General features: G+C 37.6%; 1 protein-coding gene across 1 annotated transcript in view; it reads right to left on the minus strand.

Annotated features, from left to right (window-relative positions):
- Nucleotides 1-1,136: 1,136 nt before the first annotated feature.
- The window catches only part of LOC136877775 (odorant receptor coreceptor-like), a 62,679-nt gene continuing 44,430 nt past the window's right edge, over nucleotides 1,137-19,385 (minus strand). The window contains exon 6 of the mRNA XM_067151982.2: nucleotides 1,137-1,255. Within this exon, the coding sequence (XP_067008083.2) occupies nucleotides 1,145-1,255 (111 nt within the window). The 3' untranslated portion in view covers nucleotides 1,137-1,144. The remainder of the gene's footprint in view (nucleotides 1,256-19,385) is intronic.

The raw sequence follows: 19,385 nt of genomic DNA on the forward strand, positions 1-19,385 counted from the left end.
GAACCGGTTTCTGTCTTACAGTACCTATACATATCCTCCTATTTCTCCCTAAAAAATAGAATAGAATTGCCATTATAATAAGGGTGTGTAAAGAACAGGATAGATTAAAACAGTTGAATAATTGGACTAGTTGTACAATTGAGTAAAATCATAGATTTCCTCTGGAGAGTTAAACACTTTAGAATTTAAAATCTGTATGTTATTTCTTTTTAGGTCAGGAACACCCCACCAAAAATAAGGTCCTGTCTTGGTGTGAGACCTTGCAAGTGATGAGGCTCCGAAGCTGCCAAACTCTCTTTACATTATGGAACTATAAAAGTTTGATTTGTTGAAGGGGGTATGTAGCCTTTAAGTATGGTTCTCTCTTCTTGTTTTGCTATAAAATGAAAAATCAATGTTGTTGCTTTGTGGTATGGTAAAAGAATGTAGCCCCCTCCCCACTTTAGGGATTCCTGGATCCACCTCTGTCTAAGGATATTTGAGTATGGAGGCAAACAGGTAATAATATACAGTATAATTATGGTACCTATATTATCTGCACTGTAGACTGTATATTCTCTGCACTTTTTCACAGTTTTCAATAAATGCTGAGCTGTATAGTGTTGTATCATGAATAAAAATATTATTTTACTTCAGTTATATGGACCCTCCAATTATAAAATAAATTCTTTGAAAACAATAACAATAACAATAACAATAACAATAACAATAACAATAACAATAACAATAACAATAACAATAACAATAACAATAACAATAACAATAACAATAACAATAATAGCCAGGCTGAGTGGCTCAGACGGTTAAGGCACTTCTAACCCCAATTTGGCAGGTTCGATCCTGGCTCAGTCCGGTGGTATTTGAAGGTGCTCAAATACGACAGCCCCATGTCAGTAGATTTACTGGCACGTAAAAGAACTCCTGCGGGACTAAATTCCGGCACCTCGGCGTCTCTGAAGACCTTAAAAAGTAGTTAGTGGGACGTAAAGCAAATAATAATAATAATAATAATAATAATAATAATAATAATAATAATAATAATAATAATAATAATAATAATAATAATAATAATAGGTTCAAAGCATTATAACCAGCAGTGCAACTACTATTATCTTCCTCAAACTGGATATGTAATTCACTTCTTTCAGTGGTGCAAAGTTGCGTTGAAGCTGCTAGTTGAAGAATGACTTTGTTCGTGCTGCTGGTCGACAAGACTCTTCATCACGACCACGTAGGACCCGACTTCGTAGATTATCTGAAAACAGAGTAAGTTAAGTAGAAGTAGCAAATTATGTATTTCATTTTATAAAGAAAACTTTTCTGTGACCAAAATGTTTGTTTGGAGTAAATATCTGCTGGATTTGCAATTAACAAATGGCAGTGAGGTGAGTTTGTGAGGAAGCTGAGTTGTACTGAACTCTATAACGGATTCTTGGGAAGGGCATTTATTTGATATACAGTAGACAGATTTTTGATGTCTTCAGATGTTTCAAAAGAAGAAGATATTTATTGCTGCATGTCTGTAATTCATGATGAATGGCCAGGGAGGAGGGGGCTGTTGTAACTGGAACATTCATTGCATTTCATTTCATTTAAATTTTCATTGGTAACCTTTTCAATCAAATGAATATTGATAAGTAATAAGGTTTCCTTCATAGCTTTCTGTTTATATATTTCGTTTTACTGTCCTATTAAGGGTAAAGAAAATAATTTGTAGCGAGGTGTAGTGTTCCATACAACATGATCACGTACCATGGAACATAAACCTTTTTCAACCTTGGAATGCAAGGAATATACAATAGATGGGAAAAAGCTGTAAATAAATATCTATATAAATAAAGTCGTAGGGGGTCCGCTGTCTGAAATTTCATTTGTTTTGCCAATTTTTCAGATATTTATCCATTTTAGGCCAACTCAAGACCGAATCCGCTGTTTTTATTTTTCGTGTCTGTTTGTTTGTCTGCTTGTCTGTTTGTCTGTTCCACCATCACGGCAAAACGGCTGGATAGATTTCAACCAAACTTCATATTTAGAATATACTCACCCCAAGGAAGGTTTCGATATGCATATCATTTTAAAATCTTTGATTAGAGGGTGGGTTTATAGGAAAACCAGAACGGTTTTCCTCTGTTTTCTCTTATACTATTGATTTCCTATAAACTCCGGGGACCGTATGTGAAATGTCTCTTCATTATAAACAACTTTCATTATGTTCATAATTTACCTTACTATTCAAATGACGGATAAATTTACTATTTTCTGGGGGTATCATGGTATGCGTGTTACCGACAGACCGACAACGAACCTACAGGTTACCATGGCAACGTCTCTGACTGCTTGCCAGAAGGGAAGTAACATATTGCCATTTTCCTCATCATGCCTTCAAATTCGTGGTTGTTCCTTGGGTAGAAGGTAAGAGAGGCGTCAATCGGCCATTCTGCGGGATACTGGCGGAAAATCGTTGGAGTTTATAACTGTCCTCAAATAGCTTATATAATAAAACCATTAGTCATCTTCTTATCTGTTGACCTAAGAATTCCTGCGCCTAAATTTCTCCTCTGTTATCTCTTTCTTATATCCATAACTCACACCAGCATAATTTATTGAGGGGCATTTGATTTTCTAATACATTCACTTGGTATTTACATATTTGTCGTCATCCAACTGTCCTCAGTTTTAATCCATTTTCTACTAATTTCAACTTTCTTTACTGAAATATTTTCTTCCTTAATTACTCCGTAGGTATGCGAGTGCTAATCCCGAAAGCTTGACACTCTTTCCTTTGAGGAAATATTCTAAGCTATGCAATTGTACAACTTTTGGCCCCAAAAAATATCGAAACATGGATGCAATTTTAACGACGGTGCAGACCTTTGTTTCGGGATAATTGGTGGCTAATCGGTAAGTCTTATCACAAATCAGAAAGCACAATCGCGTTTCATTTTGGAGATATCTACAACTTTGATCTTATGACGTTTTGTCGTATTTCTATCCCTTATACGTTAAATAGAGCTGTATTTCTCGATTTCAAGTTAATTTTGTACTTTCACACGTATATGTTAACATTTGGCACACTTATAGAAAAGATAGAATCATGACATTCGGCACGCACATTGACATGACCAATGGCCATGTGATAGCCAAATTTTATGATTCTAGCTGTCATATGAGTATCACAAATATAAAGTAGTAAGCAAAAACTGTACAAAATTTCACACCATTCAATGATTCTAACTCAGTCTAACCCATAAATATAGGAGATACGAGAAGATGTCATGGGACCAACCATGTAGAACACTGAAAGAGGTGTCTGATGGTGAAGTCCTTTTGGAGATATGTCGTACAGTTTCAAAGCAGTAACTCTCGAAAGAAAGGTCTGCACTTCTAGAGTGTGTCTGTACATTGACTATTTTGGCGAAATCTCCGTACAGTTATCCGTTTCAGGTGTAATAATGACCATCTGCATATTTTTAGCTTTGGTGTCTGTCTGTCTATAACTTGGAAACTACTGGATATATTTCCACCAAACTTCATATTTAGAATCCACCTGTCCTTGGGTAGGTTTTAGGGCAAATATTGTTTCTAAATCCATGAACTGACTGGGGGTTTATATGAAACCGAAACCGTGATTTTGCACTCCCACAAAATATACACAACCAAGTCCGATTCCTTGGCTGAACGGTCAGCATACTGGCCTTCGGTTCAGAGGGTCCCAGGTTCAATTCCCGGCCTGGTCGGGGATTTTAACCTTAATTGGTTAATTCCTACGGCACGGGGGTTGGGTGTATGTGTTGTCTTCATCATCATTTCATCCTCATCACGACGCGCAGGTCGCCTATGGGAGTCAACTAGAAAAACCTGCACCTGGCGAGCCGAACCCGTCCTGGGATATCCCGGCACTAAAAGCCATATGACATTTCATTTACACAACCAAAATTAATAGAAATCTATCTGCCTTAATGGAAATTAATTTCTAAACCTTTTTTCTCATGTGCATCATTTCGATAAGAGGATTTATAAGGGAGATATTATTAACAGACCGTTTTTCAGTACAAGTCCCACTGGACTTAACTTAAGAACGGGTGCGTGTTGAGCGTATTTCTTACAACTTGAAAACTATTGAAGATATTTGAACCAAACTTTATATTTAGCATCCGCCTTTCCAAAGATAGATTTTAAAGGTCAATAACATTTCCTGTTCCCGGAATGGACTCGTGGTTTATAGGGAACCGAAACGGTGAATTTACTCTTCCACAATATATACAGTACAAGACCAACCCAACTGGAAATCGACCAAATTTGTTGGAAATCCATTTTTAAAACTTTTTTTCATGTGCATTTTTTTGTCAGGAAGATTAATAAGGGAGATATCATGAATGGTAGGTTTTGCAGGTTAAGTCAAGCAGACATAGACCAAAAGGTGTTGTACATGGAGCAGAATCCTTATCTATCTATATAAATAAAATCATAACGACTGTGTGACTGTACATTGACTATTTTGGTGAAGTTTTTGTACAGCTACGCATTTAAGAGGTAATAATGACCATCTGCATATTTTTTTGGTTTAGTTTCCTGAAAGTCCTAATTTTAACCCTTCTCGACCAAAATCCACATTGCAGCATAATCTGCCAGATGAACAAGAAAACTGAAATTTGGCAAAATTATACATTTTAGGCTGTAACGGACAGAACATTTCCAAGATCTTTAAATTTTTCACTTTTTATCCCCGAAGAATATTGAAATATGGAGGCAATTTTAATGATGGTACAGATCTTCGGGAAGTCCTATCACATAACGAATGGAACAATCTCCGTTCAATTTGGAGTGATCTACAACCTTGGTCTTATGACTTTTTGTCATATCTGTAACCCTTTTATGTTTGATTTTTCTCCATTTCTCATTGTTAAGTAAATTTGGACTTTTCACATGCATAATTCATACTTTCAATTACTTATAAGAAAGATAGAATCATCAAACTCTACATGAAAATTGGCCCACCCAATAGCCATATGTGAGCCAAATGCCAAGTATGTAGCTGTCACATAATTATCTGAAAAGTAATGCAATGTGAGATAATCGTACAAAAATTTTACCCTATTCAACGTTTCTAACTCAATCTGACCCATGAATAGATGAGATATCATAGGACCAGCCATTTTGGCCACTAAATCCAGCGTCATATGGTACAATCCTTTGTCGACATGACATACCGTTTAGCAGCAGTCAGTCTGTAAATGAAGGTCTGCAATATTGTAAGCATGCATATACTTTCGTATGTCGATCTATGTATATTCACTTATATCATTTTGAAGCAATCGAGAAAGGGTGTATCTGCTATTGTAGTCAGTACTCCCCACACTGACTTTGAGCGGCAGTAGAAATTGGGTCCTTCTCCATCACCTGGGTAACTGGCATTGATAAGGAAGGCCTACCATTGCAATGAATAATTCACTTCTCGATTTGACTTGCAGAAGGCAAGGAAGCATGCAGTGTTGTTTAGAACTCCCCTACCCGATTGTGTTTGGCTGTAGGCAAGGGTGCCCGCCCTTATAAACAAATGTATCCATCTAAAATGTGACTGGCATTAGGCATAGTGGCCTGCTATTTTGATGGAAACTCACCAACTTGGTGTGACTGGTAGTAAGCTGGCTGGCTGTAGGAAAAGGGGCCTGTCATTATAATGATAACTACACAACTCAATTTTGACTGGTAGTAGGGAAGTTGCCTGCCATTATAATGAAAACTCCCCAACTGTAATCTGTCTGGAAGTAGGAAAGGGGGCCTGCCATTTTAATGCAAACTCCCCAAATCGATTGTGACTGCGCAGTAAGCGATGGGGCTTGCAATTATAATGAAAACTTCCCAACTCGATTGTGAATGGCAGTAGGCAAGTGAGCCTGCCGTTATCATCACAAATCCGTAACAAGCACTTTATATTAGAAACACCATATTGGAAACCTCCCCATGCTGTTTCTTGGATAACGCTGAGAGACATGCCATTTTAAAACCTTATTTATTGCATGTACAGTATTTACTTCGATATTTGAATACAATGTAGAATACCGTAGCGAAGCACGGGTACATTTGCTAGTCTGTAATAAGTTTTAAATTCAGGAACCTCCCCTATCTGAACACCCTGGAGTCAATGCAAAAGGACAGGCTCTCCTCATAAATTTCCCAAAGATGCCAAAGGTTTATTCTGGATGATTAACAATCCACAAATCTACTATCTGGTATTAGAACGACTTGAGACAAATAAATAGTTCAGTCAAGAGACTGTAATTTAAAGGAGGTAAGGTGGGGGGAAGTAACTATTACAATGCACGAATAAGATGCCTCTTGAGAGATTCCATACTGAGATTAGTCTAGTCATTGCCCACCACCAACAGAACACTTTCTCATTTAGAACCTTTAATATTCCTTGAATAATGTGCAAAGTTTTTTAGTTTGATCATCCAGAATGAGTTGCAGCACCAATTGACTCTGGTGTAGCACCATACAGCATTTCAGGCTTAAAAATGAACTTGAGAAAACTCAAACATTGGAGGAATATGAACCCCAGTTGTGCTGACTACCACAAGAATGTGACAAGACTCACACGCTTGGCAGATGTCACACACCAATCTGCCTTATTCATTTGGAGCTACTATATTTCCTGGTGTTTGGACTGTAGACACTCCAGTCTCATCGTAGTTCCAAATTCAATCAGGCAGTTGGGGTTTAAAGAGATGATGAAATCTTTCAACATTTTCAGAAAACAATGCTACATTTATTTCGCTAAAACTGGTTACATGGTACAGTTGTAAATGTTAGTGCGGTATTAAACTACTGACTTTATTTTGGCACCACCCATCATATGGAATGAGTGGCCGTGCCCACGACACACCTCCGTTCGTTTTTTTCGTACCCTACTGAAACATTTGCATTGCTATTAGAGATCAGAAGTTTCTGAAAAGTAATATTTGATTTGTCCACCTCTGTGGGGTAGTGGTCAGTGTGATTAGCTGCCAGGCCCAGGTTTGATTTCCAGCTCTGCCATGAAATTTGAAACGTGGTACAAGGACTAGAACGGGGTCGCTCAGCCTCGGGAGGCCAATTTAGTAGAGGGGGTTTCGATTCCCATCTCAGCCATCCTTGAAGTGGTTTTTCGTGGTTTCCCACTTCTCCTCCAGGCAAACGCCGGGATGATACCTAACTTCAGGCCGTGGCCGCTTCCTTCCCTCTTTCTTGTTTATCCTTTCCAATCTTCCAATACAAGGCTCCTGTTCAACAAAGCAGCTGAGGCCACCTGGGCAAGGCACTGGTCCTCCTTCCCCAGTTGTATCCCCTCGACCCAAAGTCTCACGCTCCAAGATACTGCCCTTGAGGTGGAAGAGGTGAGATCCCTCACTGAGTGTGGGGGAAAATCCAACCCTGGAGTGTAAACGGATTAAGAAAGAAAGAAAGATAGAAAGGAAATATGAGTATATGGTTCCCTGCTTTTATTTTCATGATTAACTGATTTTGAATGCAAAACGGGTTATTCTTATCATCACTGAGTGGTTTCATTGTCATATAAATGTATGTTTTGGTTTATTTTGAAATTACTTCATATTTTGAACATTCTGGTAAGTGCATCGTATTTTAATCATATGTAGATGGTTTGGCGGCAGATCTATCTGTGCATTTCCAGGAGTAAATATGATACAAGAAAAACCCTGCCACTGAATCAATTACCTAGAAAAGCAAGCTATTTATTTTCCATGCTTGCCTTACCTTTCATCTAAGTATAAAATACCTATTGATCGGTGGATTGTCACAAGCCTGCTTTTCGGAGCAAGAGGCACCCTCCCTAGTCAGACATCGAACTTCCTACAAAATTTGAAAGTTCCATTCTGCGAGCTAGAAAAAATAGTAATACAGATACTGAGGGACTCGCTGCAAATCATTCATTTCCACCTATACCTGAGAACGTGAGTTACATTCCTCCCCAACTAACCCTGGAAAAAAGAAGATAACAGCATTAACGATTAAATGTTCATCTTTTGATATTTTTAAACCATTGAAATTGAAACTGTATTCCGGATCCAAATGGTCACCCTCATTGGAGGACGGATGATTTATTTCTTTAATAAATCTCTCTCCCCCCCTTACAATTATTTCATAATTTCTGGTTAAAAAAATAAACTTTTTATTTATAAATAGTGGTCAATATAATGTGTTTCTAAGAGCGGATTTATGAACAGAAGTGAAGAGGGCAAATTCAGACATTGGTATTTAAATGTGTATATTCATAAACCTGATATGAAAATAATAATAATGATAATAATAACAACAACAACAATAATAATAATAACAACAAAGACAACTGTCACCTATTGGCCGAATACTTTGAGAATCTCCTCAACTGCGAGTCCCCTAAGACTTCCTTTGTCTATCAAGACAGACCCAGACAACCAAACTCTCTTTCTCCAACAGAAGAAGAAGTAACAATCCAATCTCTGAAAAATAACAAAGCACCAGGAGAAGACACAATAGTTGCCAAACTATGGAAACAGGCCAGGGACAAAGCAATCAGCAAGTTGATAGAGATCCTACAGAACATTTAGTAAACTGAGAGGCTACCAGATGACTGAACATCTGCTCTGATCCATCCCTTACACAAGAAGGGTGACTTGACTGACATGAACAACTATAGAGGGATCTCATTGATACCAGTTACCTACAAGATATTATCTAAGGCCTTATTGAACAGAGCCGAACCTCAATTGGATCCACAATTGGGAGAATACCAAGGAGGTTTGAGAAAAGGATGTTCTTGTGCTGAACAGATCCTCAACTTGAAGGTTAAACTAGCAGGCAAGAAGTATGTAATCACTTTTGTTGATTTAACGAAAGCATACGACTCACTAAACAGAACTACCCTCATGAGAATTCTGCTGGAAATGGGCCTGGACCAGAAGATCCACAGCCTTATCCAAAAGACCCTGAGTAATACACGATCACGAGTGAAGTACAGAGGAATACTTTCAGAAAGTTTTGAAATAAAAACAGGAGTTAGACAGGGAGATGGACTTTCCCCGCTTCTCTTCATCCGTTCATTGCACAAGGTCATCAGAGAGTGGCAGAAAGAACTGGAAGAACAAAAGATACCAAGTGGTATTTACCTGGGACACAAATGGAAGGGGCTACTAGTTGACTGTTTGGTGTTTGTAGATGACCTGGCACTTCTGGGGAACTCTGCAGAAGTAGTAGTGAAACAACTCAATGCATTTAAACACCGGGCTGCCAAGGTGGGATTACAGGTATCTCTAGAAAAGACAAAATAATTCAACAATATCAGTGATACTCCCAGCAAACTACAATTGGAACAGGGCCAGTTTGAGAAAGTCAACAGATCTGAGTACCTGGAAGAATGGCTGAAACTCAATATGTCAGAACGGGTAGCACTAACAAATCGGAATAACAAACTAGAGTTAGCATATCGACTGACCAAGAACATTTATAACAATAAATGTCTCTCTCGTAACACCACTACCAGACAGTTATCCGCCCAGAAGCCCTATCCGCAACAGAATGCTTGATGATGAACAGGAAAGGATTGTTGGACAAACTGGAGGTCCAGGAGAGGAAGATCTTGAGAATGATATTAGGACCTATCAAAGTAGATGGCGACCAAACCAGGAGCTATACAGTTATATTGAAAAAATCACAGGCACAGCCAGGAAGAGGTGTCTGACCTTCTATGGACATGTTACGAGGATGAACCCAACTAGGATGACCTACCGGCTTCTCAATTACCGGGCAAACACAAAGATAGGGACACCATGGCTAACAGAAATGAAGAAAGACATGCAGGAACTGGGGTACCTGAAAACGACATCAGAAACCGATCACCTCTCAGAAGAATAATCAAACAAAAGAGGTTTCGGGACAGACCATCATGTAAAAAAAGAGGTGCCCTTTGGACAAAGGAAAGAAGAGAGAAGCATAGCCAGAGAATACGCAAGTATTGGGCAAATATCAAGTCCCTTTCCAAGCAGAAAAGTTGAACAATGCGGTCCTTAGTTGGCCCATTGGAAGAAATAAAATAATAATAATAATAATAATAATAATAATAATAATAATAATAATAATAATAATAATAATAATAATAATAATAAAAACAACTGTACCAGGGGTACACCTTCCCCGGCCAGTTCAACTGTGTGCCTTCTATAAAGCAATCAATGAAATCTAACTTGAACTGATGTTATGCAAGATACTTGGGTTTAATTGCTCTCCCTAGCGGGTCGAACTCTAATTAATTTATTAAGAAGTGTGCATTTTCACAGTTGGCTATCCTTAGTTTTTGAAGACTGTTTTATTCATGTATCAAAGTTGTCAACACTTCTGCTGGTTCCTTCCCCAACATCACTCAACCTATCAGAATCTTGCAAACATTTTCTCTAGCCAATTATAATCTGGGATGTGTACAGAAATCCAGCCTATCAGTAAAGAGTTCTGGAATCTTCTCCTCAAAAATACTATCAAAGCTGGGTGCTTTAGGGCTGTATTATCTACTTCATTGCTCCAGTTACATGAGTGAGGCATGTCCTATCGGAAGCCAGGGGGGGGGGGCAGCATTCGGCCCAACAAAGCAAGGTAAAGCCAGAATTTTCATAACATGTGATAGCTCCTGCAGATAGCTTGAGGGGAAGGTTTCAACCTTATTTATTTTATGTAAATTTCTAAATCTAGTGGTTTAATGTACAATTTTTGGCCAGTCTGAGGACTCTGTTTTATTCCCTACTGGGAAATATGTAATGTAAGGAAACAAAAAGTGATTACCATTTGTTGATTCCCACTGAACTTGGTATCGGGTGACTAAAGTTTATAGACCTGTAAAATTCTTAACCCTCTTTTGGTATTTAATGTTTCTCATTTAGTCACCCCTTTGTAGAATACGCTTAGTCTCTGTATCTTTGGGCCATCATTCCACTTAGGGTTTAAAGTATTTCTAGAAGGAGTGCAAGTCTTTTGCCTCCTTTGCATTTTGTTTATGGCCAGTTACAACCAACCATTTCCTTTCATATTAAGGCCATTTAGTATGGGCTCTCTTGCCTCTGTAAATTGATTGTGGTATGTAGAAATGAGTCTGGTGTGAAGTTCCTTTGAGGGACAGGAAGTTATAAATGGTTGACCAATAGACAAGCCCACCTCGGGGCTACCTTGTGTAAATTCTTTAATTAAGAGCAACCGATTGGTTGGAAATGCGCAATTAGAAACTGATGTCTCTGCGAGGCTGGACGATGATATAGTTGGAGTACAAACTCCTCAGTTGTGAGAATGGCAAAAATTTGGTACCTGCCAAGAGCAATTCAGCTCTTTTCTGTATAAATTAGGATTTGTAATTCTCTCAAGTTTTGTACCTGATCTTTTCAACTTTAAGTCATTGTTGTTGGAGCTGATGAGCTCAAATTTTTATTGTTCTTTCAGATTTTCTATTTATCAATTCTAATTAGACAAAAAAGGAAAGAAATAATATTTCAAAATTTGTTGTGTTAAGTTATGCTTTAGTTATTTCCTTATCCACCCATTCAACCCTAAAGCTTCTTACACTTCTGTAAACCATAAAGATCCTGTAATAAAAGCATGGAAAGAGACCCTTTTGATGACTTTTTCCAAAATTTTGAATTGAACACAAAAAATTTTGGTTTTCTGATTTTTGAAAATTTTGTCAAAAATTTCTTTCATTATGCCTGGTCCTAGAGAGATTCTCTCTCCTTGGTATTTGCACAAGGAAGAAATCATTTATGAATTAGCTCTTACAAACATTCACTCTGGTGGCACGGTTGTGATAGATGCGTCTAGACTCAAAGATTCTGTAGAGTTACTGGTACCCATTCGTATTCCTGTTTATGGAAAGAAGGAAGTTGGTGATGCATTATCCAAGATCTCCACTAATATTACTGATCTTTTATCTGCTGTGAGTTCTTCTGAAGGAGGTATGCCCTCCGTTAACCAACTTAAACATTTTCAGGCTAGACTACTTCATTTTTATAATTGAGTGGGGGATCTGTTGTCTCTCAAGCTTAACAAAGAACATTCCAGTATGGATTACTCCTTGTGCAAGCATATTTCAGAGTTGTCCAGCAAAGTGAACCAATTGTTTTCTGGGTTGATTTGTGGGAAGAGTGACTATGTTGCCCCATTTACTATGAATCTGGAAGAGGACCCTAGTAAGTCTTCTGATAGAGGGGAATCAGTCGAGCAACAACAACAAATTGTAAACCCTGTTGGCAATCCACAAATATTCCTCCATGTTTCATTAGGAATGCCGCTTTCGAACCTTCTCAACCTCCGGTGCCCTCTCCGAACATATCACCTGGTTTTAGCAGCTTACCCAATCCATTAGCCCTGTTGCTTAAAGGGATTTCTAGGTTTTCTGTTAATTCCACGAACAATGTTATTGCCTTCTTGAGATTCCTTGTAGAATTCCAGAACCATGCTTTGGTGTTTACCGTGTCGCACTCACAAATGTTACAAATAATCTATCCTTACGCAGTTGGTCTATCAGATAAGAATGTTAAGGCTATATCGGAAAGGAGTTCCATTAAAACCTTCCACGCTCACTTGTTGGCAAACTTTATCCCTGCAAGAGCCCTGTAATCTGTAATTCAAAAATATTACTTTCCAAGTCCAAAGGTTAAATGAAAACCCAGCTGACTTCATAAAGGATATTAAGTTTTACCCTAGAGTTTTTGCTTTGTATTATTCTCAAGGTCAAATTGTACAGACTATCATTGAAGAGATTTCACCCTCTTATAGATCATATTTGTGTTTTGCTTCCCGTCCACAAACGTTTAAGGAACTTGAGGTTGTGCCCATGCCTGTGGAAGGAGTGAAATATTCCGATACTCTGCGAGTCGCTTGGGACCCACCACCTTTATCTAATATTTCTCGGCCACCCCCTCGCCGAAATTTCAGCCCCACAAATTGTAAGCTTGTGGGTCGGTGGACCATTTAAGGAAAGATTGTCCTCAGTTGAAAACAAATGAATTTAAGAATGGGCCTTTATCTTCTTCAGGCTGTTTCAAATGCTGATCATTTACACACTTGGCTAAGAATACTGTAGTAAATTACAAAAGATTTTCCGCTATGAGTGAACACATGAAAGATCACAATCACTCATTCCCCACCATAGATAAAATCATAATATCCTACATATAAGCAAAAAGGGAACTTTATTAAACATTTTGGAAAACATTTACATAAACTTTGATCAAAAATCAAATTCCATCTATAATCTTAACGAAAAAGAAAAGAACATCCTGTTTGACACAATAATCGAGAAGGATTTTAAGCAAAGCTCAATTAAATCTGTCACAACACACATTACTGGTCCATCCGCCCATACTTCCACTCACTCTCCCTCTCCTCACCTTCCATTTCTCCCACCCAACGCAATATAGGAATGGTTGCCAGTCAGTGTGGAGGTCAACACCGACCCAACGTGATCTACACAAGCATAGGGCTGGATGAAGGAGGACGTGAGTAATATTTTGCAACTCCTCACACTATCTTTAACCTCTACCTCATTTCCTGTTCTCATATTTGGCTTTGTATTTCCACTTTCAGATCCTGGCTGTACTTGTGTTCTCTGTGATGCATTACAATGGATCTTTTAAAACTTCACTCCATTTTACAGAAACATGACAGATTAGAACAACAACTAACTATCTTCACTAGTCTTTAAGCATTTCCTCCAGCAAATTAATAATGTACTAAATATGGTTGGACCCAAACTATCAACTTATTTTGTTCAAGTTTGATCCATGTACATTTTTAACAGTTTTCCATTGTACTTGTTGAATATATTTTTAATACTGAAGCTATGTGCATCTTAATGTAAACTTCCATTGCATGTGTTTTATCTCAGATTTTTATGTATCACTGTTTGTCTTATGTCTTTCTTCTTTGTTATTTTGCTGATGATGTCCTATAAGCCAGGTCAAAACATGTCCAAGGTATTTTAAACAATAACAATAAAATGTTAGACTTGATAGATTTTAGACAAAAAGTTTTAACTTAAAGACATAATTTTATTGTTGTGTGACTTTTAAAATGTTATAAGATTTGTCAATTAGTTTTATAGGAATAATCTTGATCCAAAAGAATTGTTTCATGATCTTAAACGACCTTAAGTGAATGATAGTTGGTTGATGATGCTCACGAAAAAGGAGCGAAACATGTACCATATAAACATCTTAATAAATATGTAAGTTTGTACTATGTTTTTATTGTATTGAATAGGTGGTAATTAACAAAACTATAAGAATTTGTATCACAAGTAGATCTTCAATACGGACAAAGAAGATGAAATTTATAACCTGCAACATACCACTTAGTCAAGCAACTCTCCTTCTTTCTCTCAATTCTTCCCAGCCCAAACTTTGCAACATTTTTGTAACGCTACTCTTTTGTCGGAAATCACCCAGAACAAATCAAGCTGCTTTTCTTTGGATTTTTTCCAGTTCTTGAATCAGGTAATCCTGGTGAGGGTCCCATACACTGGAACCATACTCTAGTTGGGGTCTTACCAGAGACTTATATGCCCTCTCCTTTACATCCTTACTACAACCCCTAAACACCCTCATAACCATGTGCAGAGATCTGTACCCTTTATTTACAATCCCATTGATGTGATTACCCCAATGAAGATCTTTCCTTGTATTAACACCTAGATACTTACAATGATCCCCAAGAGGAACTTTCACCCCATCAATGCAGCAATTATAACTGAGAGGACTTTTCCTATTTGTGAAACACACAACATGACTTTTAACCCCGTTTATCAACATACCATTGCCTGCTGTCCATCTCACAACATTATCAAGGTCATGTTGCAGTTGCTCACAACCTTGTAACTTATATATTACTCTATAGAGAATAACATCATCCACAAAAAGCCTTACCTCTGATTCCACTCCTTTACTCATATCATTTAAATATATATAAGAAAACATACAGGTCCGATAATAGTGCCTTGAGGAATTCCCCTCTTAATTATTACAGGGTCAGATAAAGCTTCACCTACTCTAATTCTCTGAGATCTATTTTCTAGAAATATAGCAACCCATTCAGTCAGTCTTTTGTCTAGTCCAATTGCATTCATTTTTGCCAGTAGTCTCCCATGATCCACCCTACCAAATGCTTTAGACAGGCCAGTCGTGATACAGATATCTGCTATATCTTGCTGGAATCCTACAAGTTGAGCTTCAGTGGAATAACCTTTTCTAAAACCGAACTGCCTTCTATTGAACCAGTTGTTAATTTCACAAACGTGTCTAATATAAGCAGAAAGAATGCCTTCCCAAAGCTTACATACAATGCATGTCAAACTTACTGGCCTGTAATTTTCAGCTTTATGTCTATTACTCTTTCCTTTATACATAGGGGCTATAATAGCAACTCTCCATTCATCTGGTATAGCTCCTCCGACCAAACAATAATCAAATAAGTACCTACTTCAGATATGGTACTATATCCCAACCCATTGTCTTTAGTATATCCCCAGAAATCTTATCAATTCCAGCCGCTTTTCTAGTTTTCAACTTTTGTATCTTATTGTAAATGTCATTGTTATCATATGTAAATTTTAATACTTCTTTAGCCTTTTTCTCCTCCTCTATCTGGACATTATCCTTGTAACCAACAATCTTTACATACGGTACTGCTGACTGAATACTTCTGCCTTTTGAAGATCCTCACATACACACTCCCCTTGTTCATTAATTATTCCTGGAATGTCCTTCTTGGAACCTGTTTCTGCCTTAAAATACCTATACATACCCTTCCATTTTTCACTAAAATTTGTATGACTACCAATTATGCTTGCCATCATGTTATCCTTAGCTGACTTCTTTGCTAGATTCAATTTCCTAGTAAGTTCCTTCAATTTCTCCTTACATTCACAGCCATTTCTAACTCTATTTCTTTCCAGTCTGCATCTCCTTCTTAGTCTCTTTATTTCTCTATTATAATAAGGTGGGTCTTTACCATTCCTTACCACCCTTAAAGGTACAAACCTGTTTTCGCATTCCTCAACAATTTCTTTAAACCCATCCCAGAGTCTGTTTACATTTTTATTTACCGTTTTCCACCGATCATAGTTACTTTTTAGAAACTGCCTCATGCCTGCTTTATCAGCCATATGGTACTACCTAATAGTCCTACTTTTAAGACCTTTCTTTCTATCACATTTATTTTTAACCCTGACAGTAACACGTCTATAAATATTGCTTTAGTTACACCACACGTTTCGAAGACGTGTCACTCAAAGCCTATTATTTAAAGTTACATTAAAGTTACCAGATGGAATGAACAAGGAGTAGAGGTGGTGGAGTGGATAACTCTCCCCTCCTTAAGAAGAATAGATGGCATTCATTCGCACAACACATCAGAAAAACGTATGGTGTTACTGTCAGGGTTAACTACAACAAAAACAGCTTCATGATCACTAATACCATCTATTACTTCAATTTCTCTATAGAGCTCATCTGGTTTTATTAGCACCACATCCAGGATATTTTTCCCTCTAGTTGGTTCCATCACTTTCTGAATCAGCTGTCCTTCCCATATTAACTTATTTGCCATTTGTTGGTCATGCTTCCTGTCGTTCGCATTTCCTTCCCAATTGACATCTGGTAAATTCAGATCTCCTGCTACAATCATATTTCTTTCCATGTCGTTTCCTACATAGCTGATTATCTTATCAAATAATTCTAAATCCGTGTCAGTGCTACCCTTTCCCAGTCTGTACACTCCAAATATATCAAGTTACCTATTATCTTTAGAAATGAGCCTTACACCTAGAATTTCATGTGTCTCATCTTTAACATTTTCGTAGTTTACAAATTCTTCTTTCACCAGAAAGAATACTCCCCCTCCCACCATTCCTATCCTCTCTCTATGATACACACTCCAGTTCCATGAGAACATTTCTGCATCAATTATATCATTTCTCAGCCATGATTCAACTCCTATCACAATATCTGGTAAATATATATCTATTAAATTACTTAATTCTATTCCTTTCTTTACAATACTTCTACAGTTCAACACTAACAATTTTATGTCATCCCTACTTGATTTCCAATTCCCTGTTCCCTTAACACCGCTCCCTAGGCCACTCCGTTTCCCTGAATGTACCTCCCTATTACTCTTCCAAACAAATTTCCTAACTTATACGTACCACTGCAGTTTAAGTGAAGGCCATGCGCAAATTGGTCACTTAGGACCACGTGGAATCAACATTTGTTGAACTTTCACCCTTGCCCAATAGTTCTTCATTTTCATTGATTTTTGTCATTTCTGTTCCTCCGACCATGTTCATCGTGTTAGTTTCCTCTTGTCTTCCTCAAATCCCCTTGTGTGATGAACTATTTCCCTGATTACATTTCTGTCCTGTAGATTGAGGTCTTTCTCTACTTGCTTATAGCATTTTGATCTCGTATATTTGATTTGTAAACATGTGTGCAGTCTCACTGAATCAGTAAGTTTAGATATTTTTAAATATATTTCCGAGTTGGGTTTGGGTAATGATTCCAATTTTAATTCTTGGCTCTAAAATTTTTATCATGATTTTCTTTTCTTTAAATATTTGTGATTAAAATTGAGCATTTCTGAAGCATAAGTGCTTCAGGTTTGATCACTGTTAAGTAATGATGAATTTTACTGTTGTTATTATTATTATTATAGACTTTTTGCCCTTCGAAAATCTATTTACCTCCACCAGATTTCGACCTGCAATCTCAGCCACAGAGGGACTTAAACTAATTCTGTTTCAGTGAAATTTTTTCTTGGTTTTTAAATTTCCTTTAACACCTATTATGCGATGCTAAAGTTTTCTCCGAACTGTTGGTATCCTTCCGTCCCTAGCCACGTGCATTGTTTATTGTCTCTTGTCTTTCTCTCACTTGACATTTTAGTCACTCTTAAGTTATTGATGTCATCCGGTGAAACAAAAGAAGTAGTACTCTTTTGTGATCTACCTGTAGTTCCAACAGCAACTTAATTTGACTAAAGCGCTTGGCTGAATCATCTCCCCTAGCTGTTTATTATTTCACATAATCAGGAAGGAAGCCATCTAAGACCATCCTTGAAGGTCCTAAAGAATGCTTGAAAATTGCCTCTGATACTCCAGGATTTGTTCCATTCCTCAAAATTGAAATAAACAATGAACCTGTTACTGCCCTCTTAGATTCAGGAAGTGTTGGGTCTATTATTTCTGAAGCATGGTATTCTAAGCTAAAGTTCTGTTGTAAATTTCCTGAATGTTTCTTCTTCTGTAAAATGTGTTTCAGCTGACACTTCCCCATTAGAAACCTTAGGATTTATCCATGCGAACATTCGTATCTCAAAATTTACCTGGAAAATTAAGTTGTCCGTTGCTTAAAACTTGTCATGCCCTTTAATATTAAGGGCCGATTTCATGTTTCACTCTGATCTGGTGCTCGATCTTCGAAAGAAGTCATGTACATTCAAGTTTGATAATACTGTAATGTCCATATACCCATTTTGACATGTAATTCTGCTTCGTGCTTGCTTATTTTGCCTCCTCAGTGTGAGATGACATTAGACATTATGCATCTACCTGAGGATCAGGCTAACCGCATTTGTAAATTATGTCAGTCATTTCCCGATGTATTTTCGGAAGATCTTGGGGTGACTGACTTAGTTGAATAAAAGATTGAGGTTATGGATTCAATTCCCGTAAGATTTCCTTCTTATAGGCTAGCTCCACCTAAAATGAAGGCCCTCGAGGAAATTATAGGCAAGATGTTAAGGGACGGTATCATTTGACCCTCCAAGTCGATGTATTTTTCACCTTTTTTTTGGTGCTGAAACCACAAGGCGGCTTCAGGCCAGTAATTGATTATAGGGTGTTAAATCATCAGAATGTTCTACAATCATTACCCCTTCCTGACTTGCATTCATGTTTTCCTTGGTTTCGTAAAGCCAAGTTCTTCATCATCATAGATCTAAACCAAGCCTATAATCAGATACCTCTGGCAGAAGAATCAAAATATCTGACTGCTTTCACTACCGACTGGAATTCGTATGAATACAACTGCATGCTTTTCGAGCTCTCCACAGGTGCAACAGTTCTTTCTAGGCTGCTAGATAATGTCTCCTCTGATACTAAATTTAAATTATCTTTACCATTATCTAAATGAAATTATTTTCTCTGAGACCTTTGAAGAACATTTAACTCATCTAGAGGAACCTCTAAAATGCCTTTGTAAAGCAGGTTTGACGGTCAAGTTGTCAAAAGTATCTTTTGCTAAACCATCTATGTCCTTCTTGGGGCAAATTGTGTCACCTGATGGAGTTTCAGTCAATCATTCCAGAATGCAAGCCAT

The sequence above is a fragment of the Anabrus simplex genome, chromosome 7 (genome assembly GCF_040414725.1).
Source record: "Anabrus simplex isolate iqAnaSimp1 chromosome 7, ASM4041472v1, whole genome shotgun sequence".
Classification (NCBI taxonomy): Eukaryota; Metazoa; Arthropoda; class Insecta; order Orthoptera; family Tettigoniidae; genus Anabrus; species Anabrus simplex.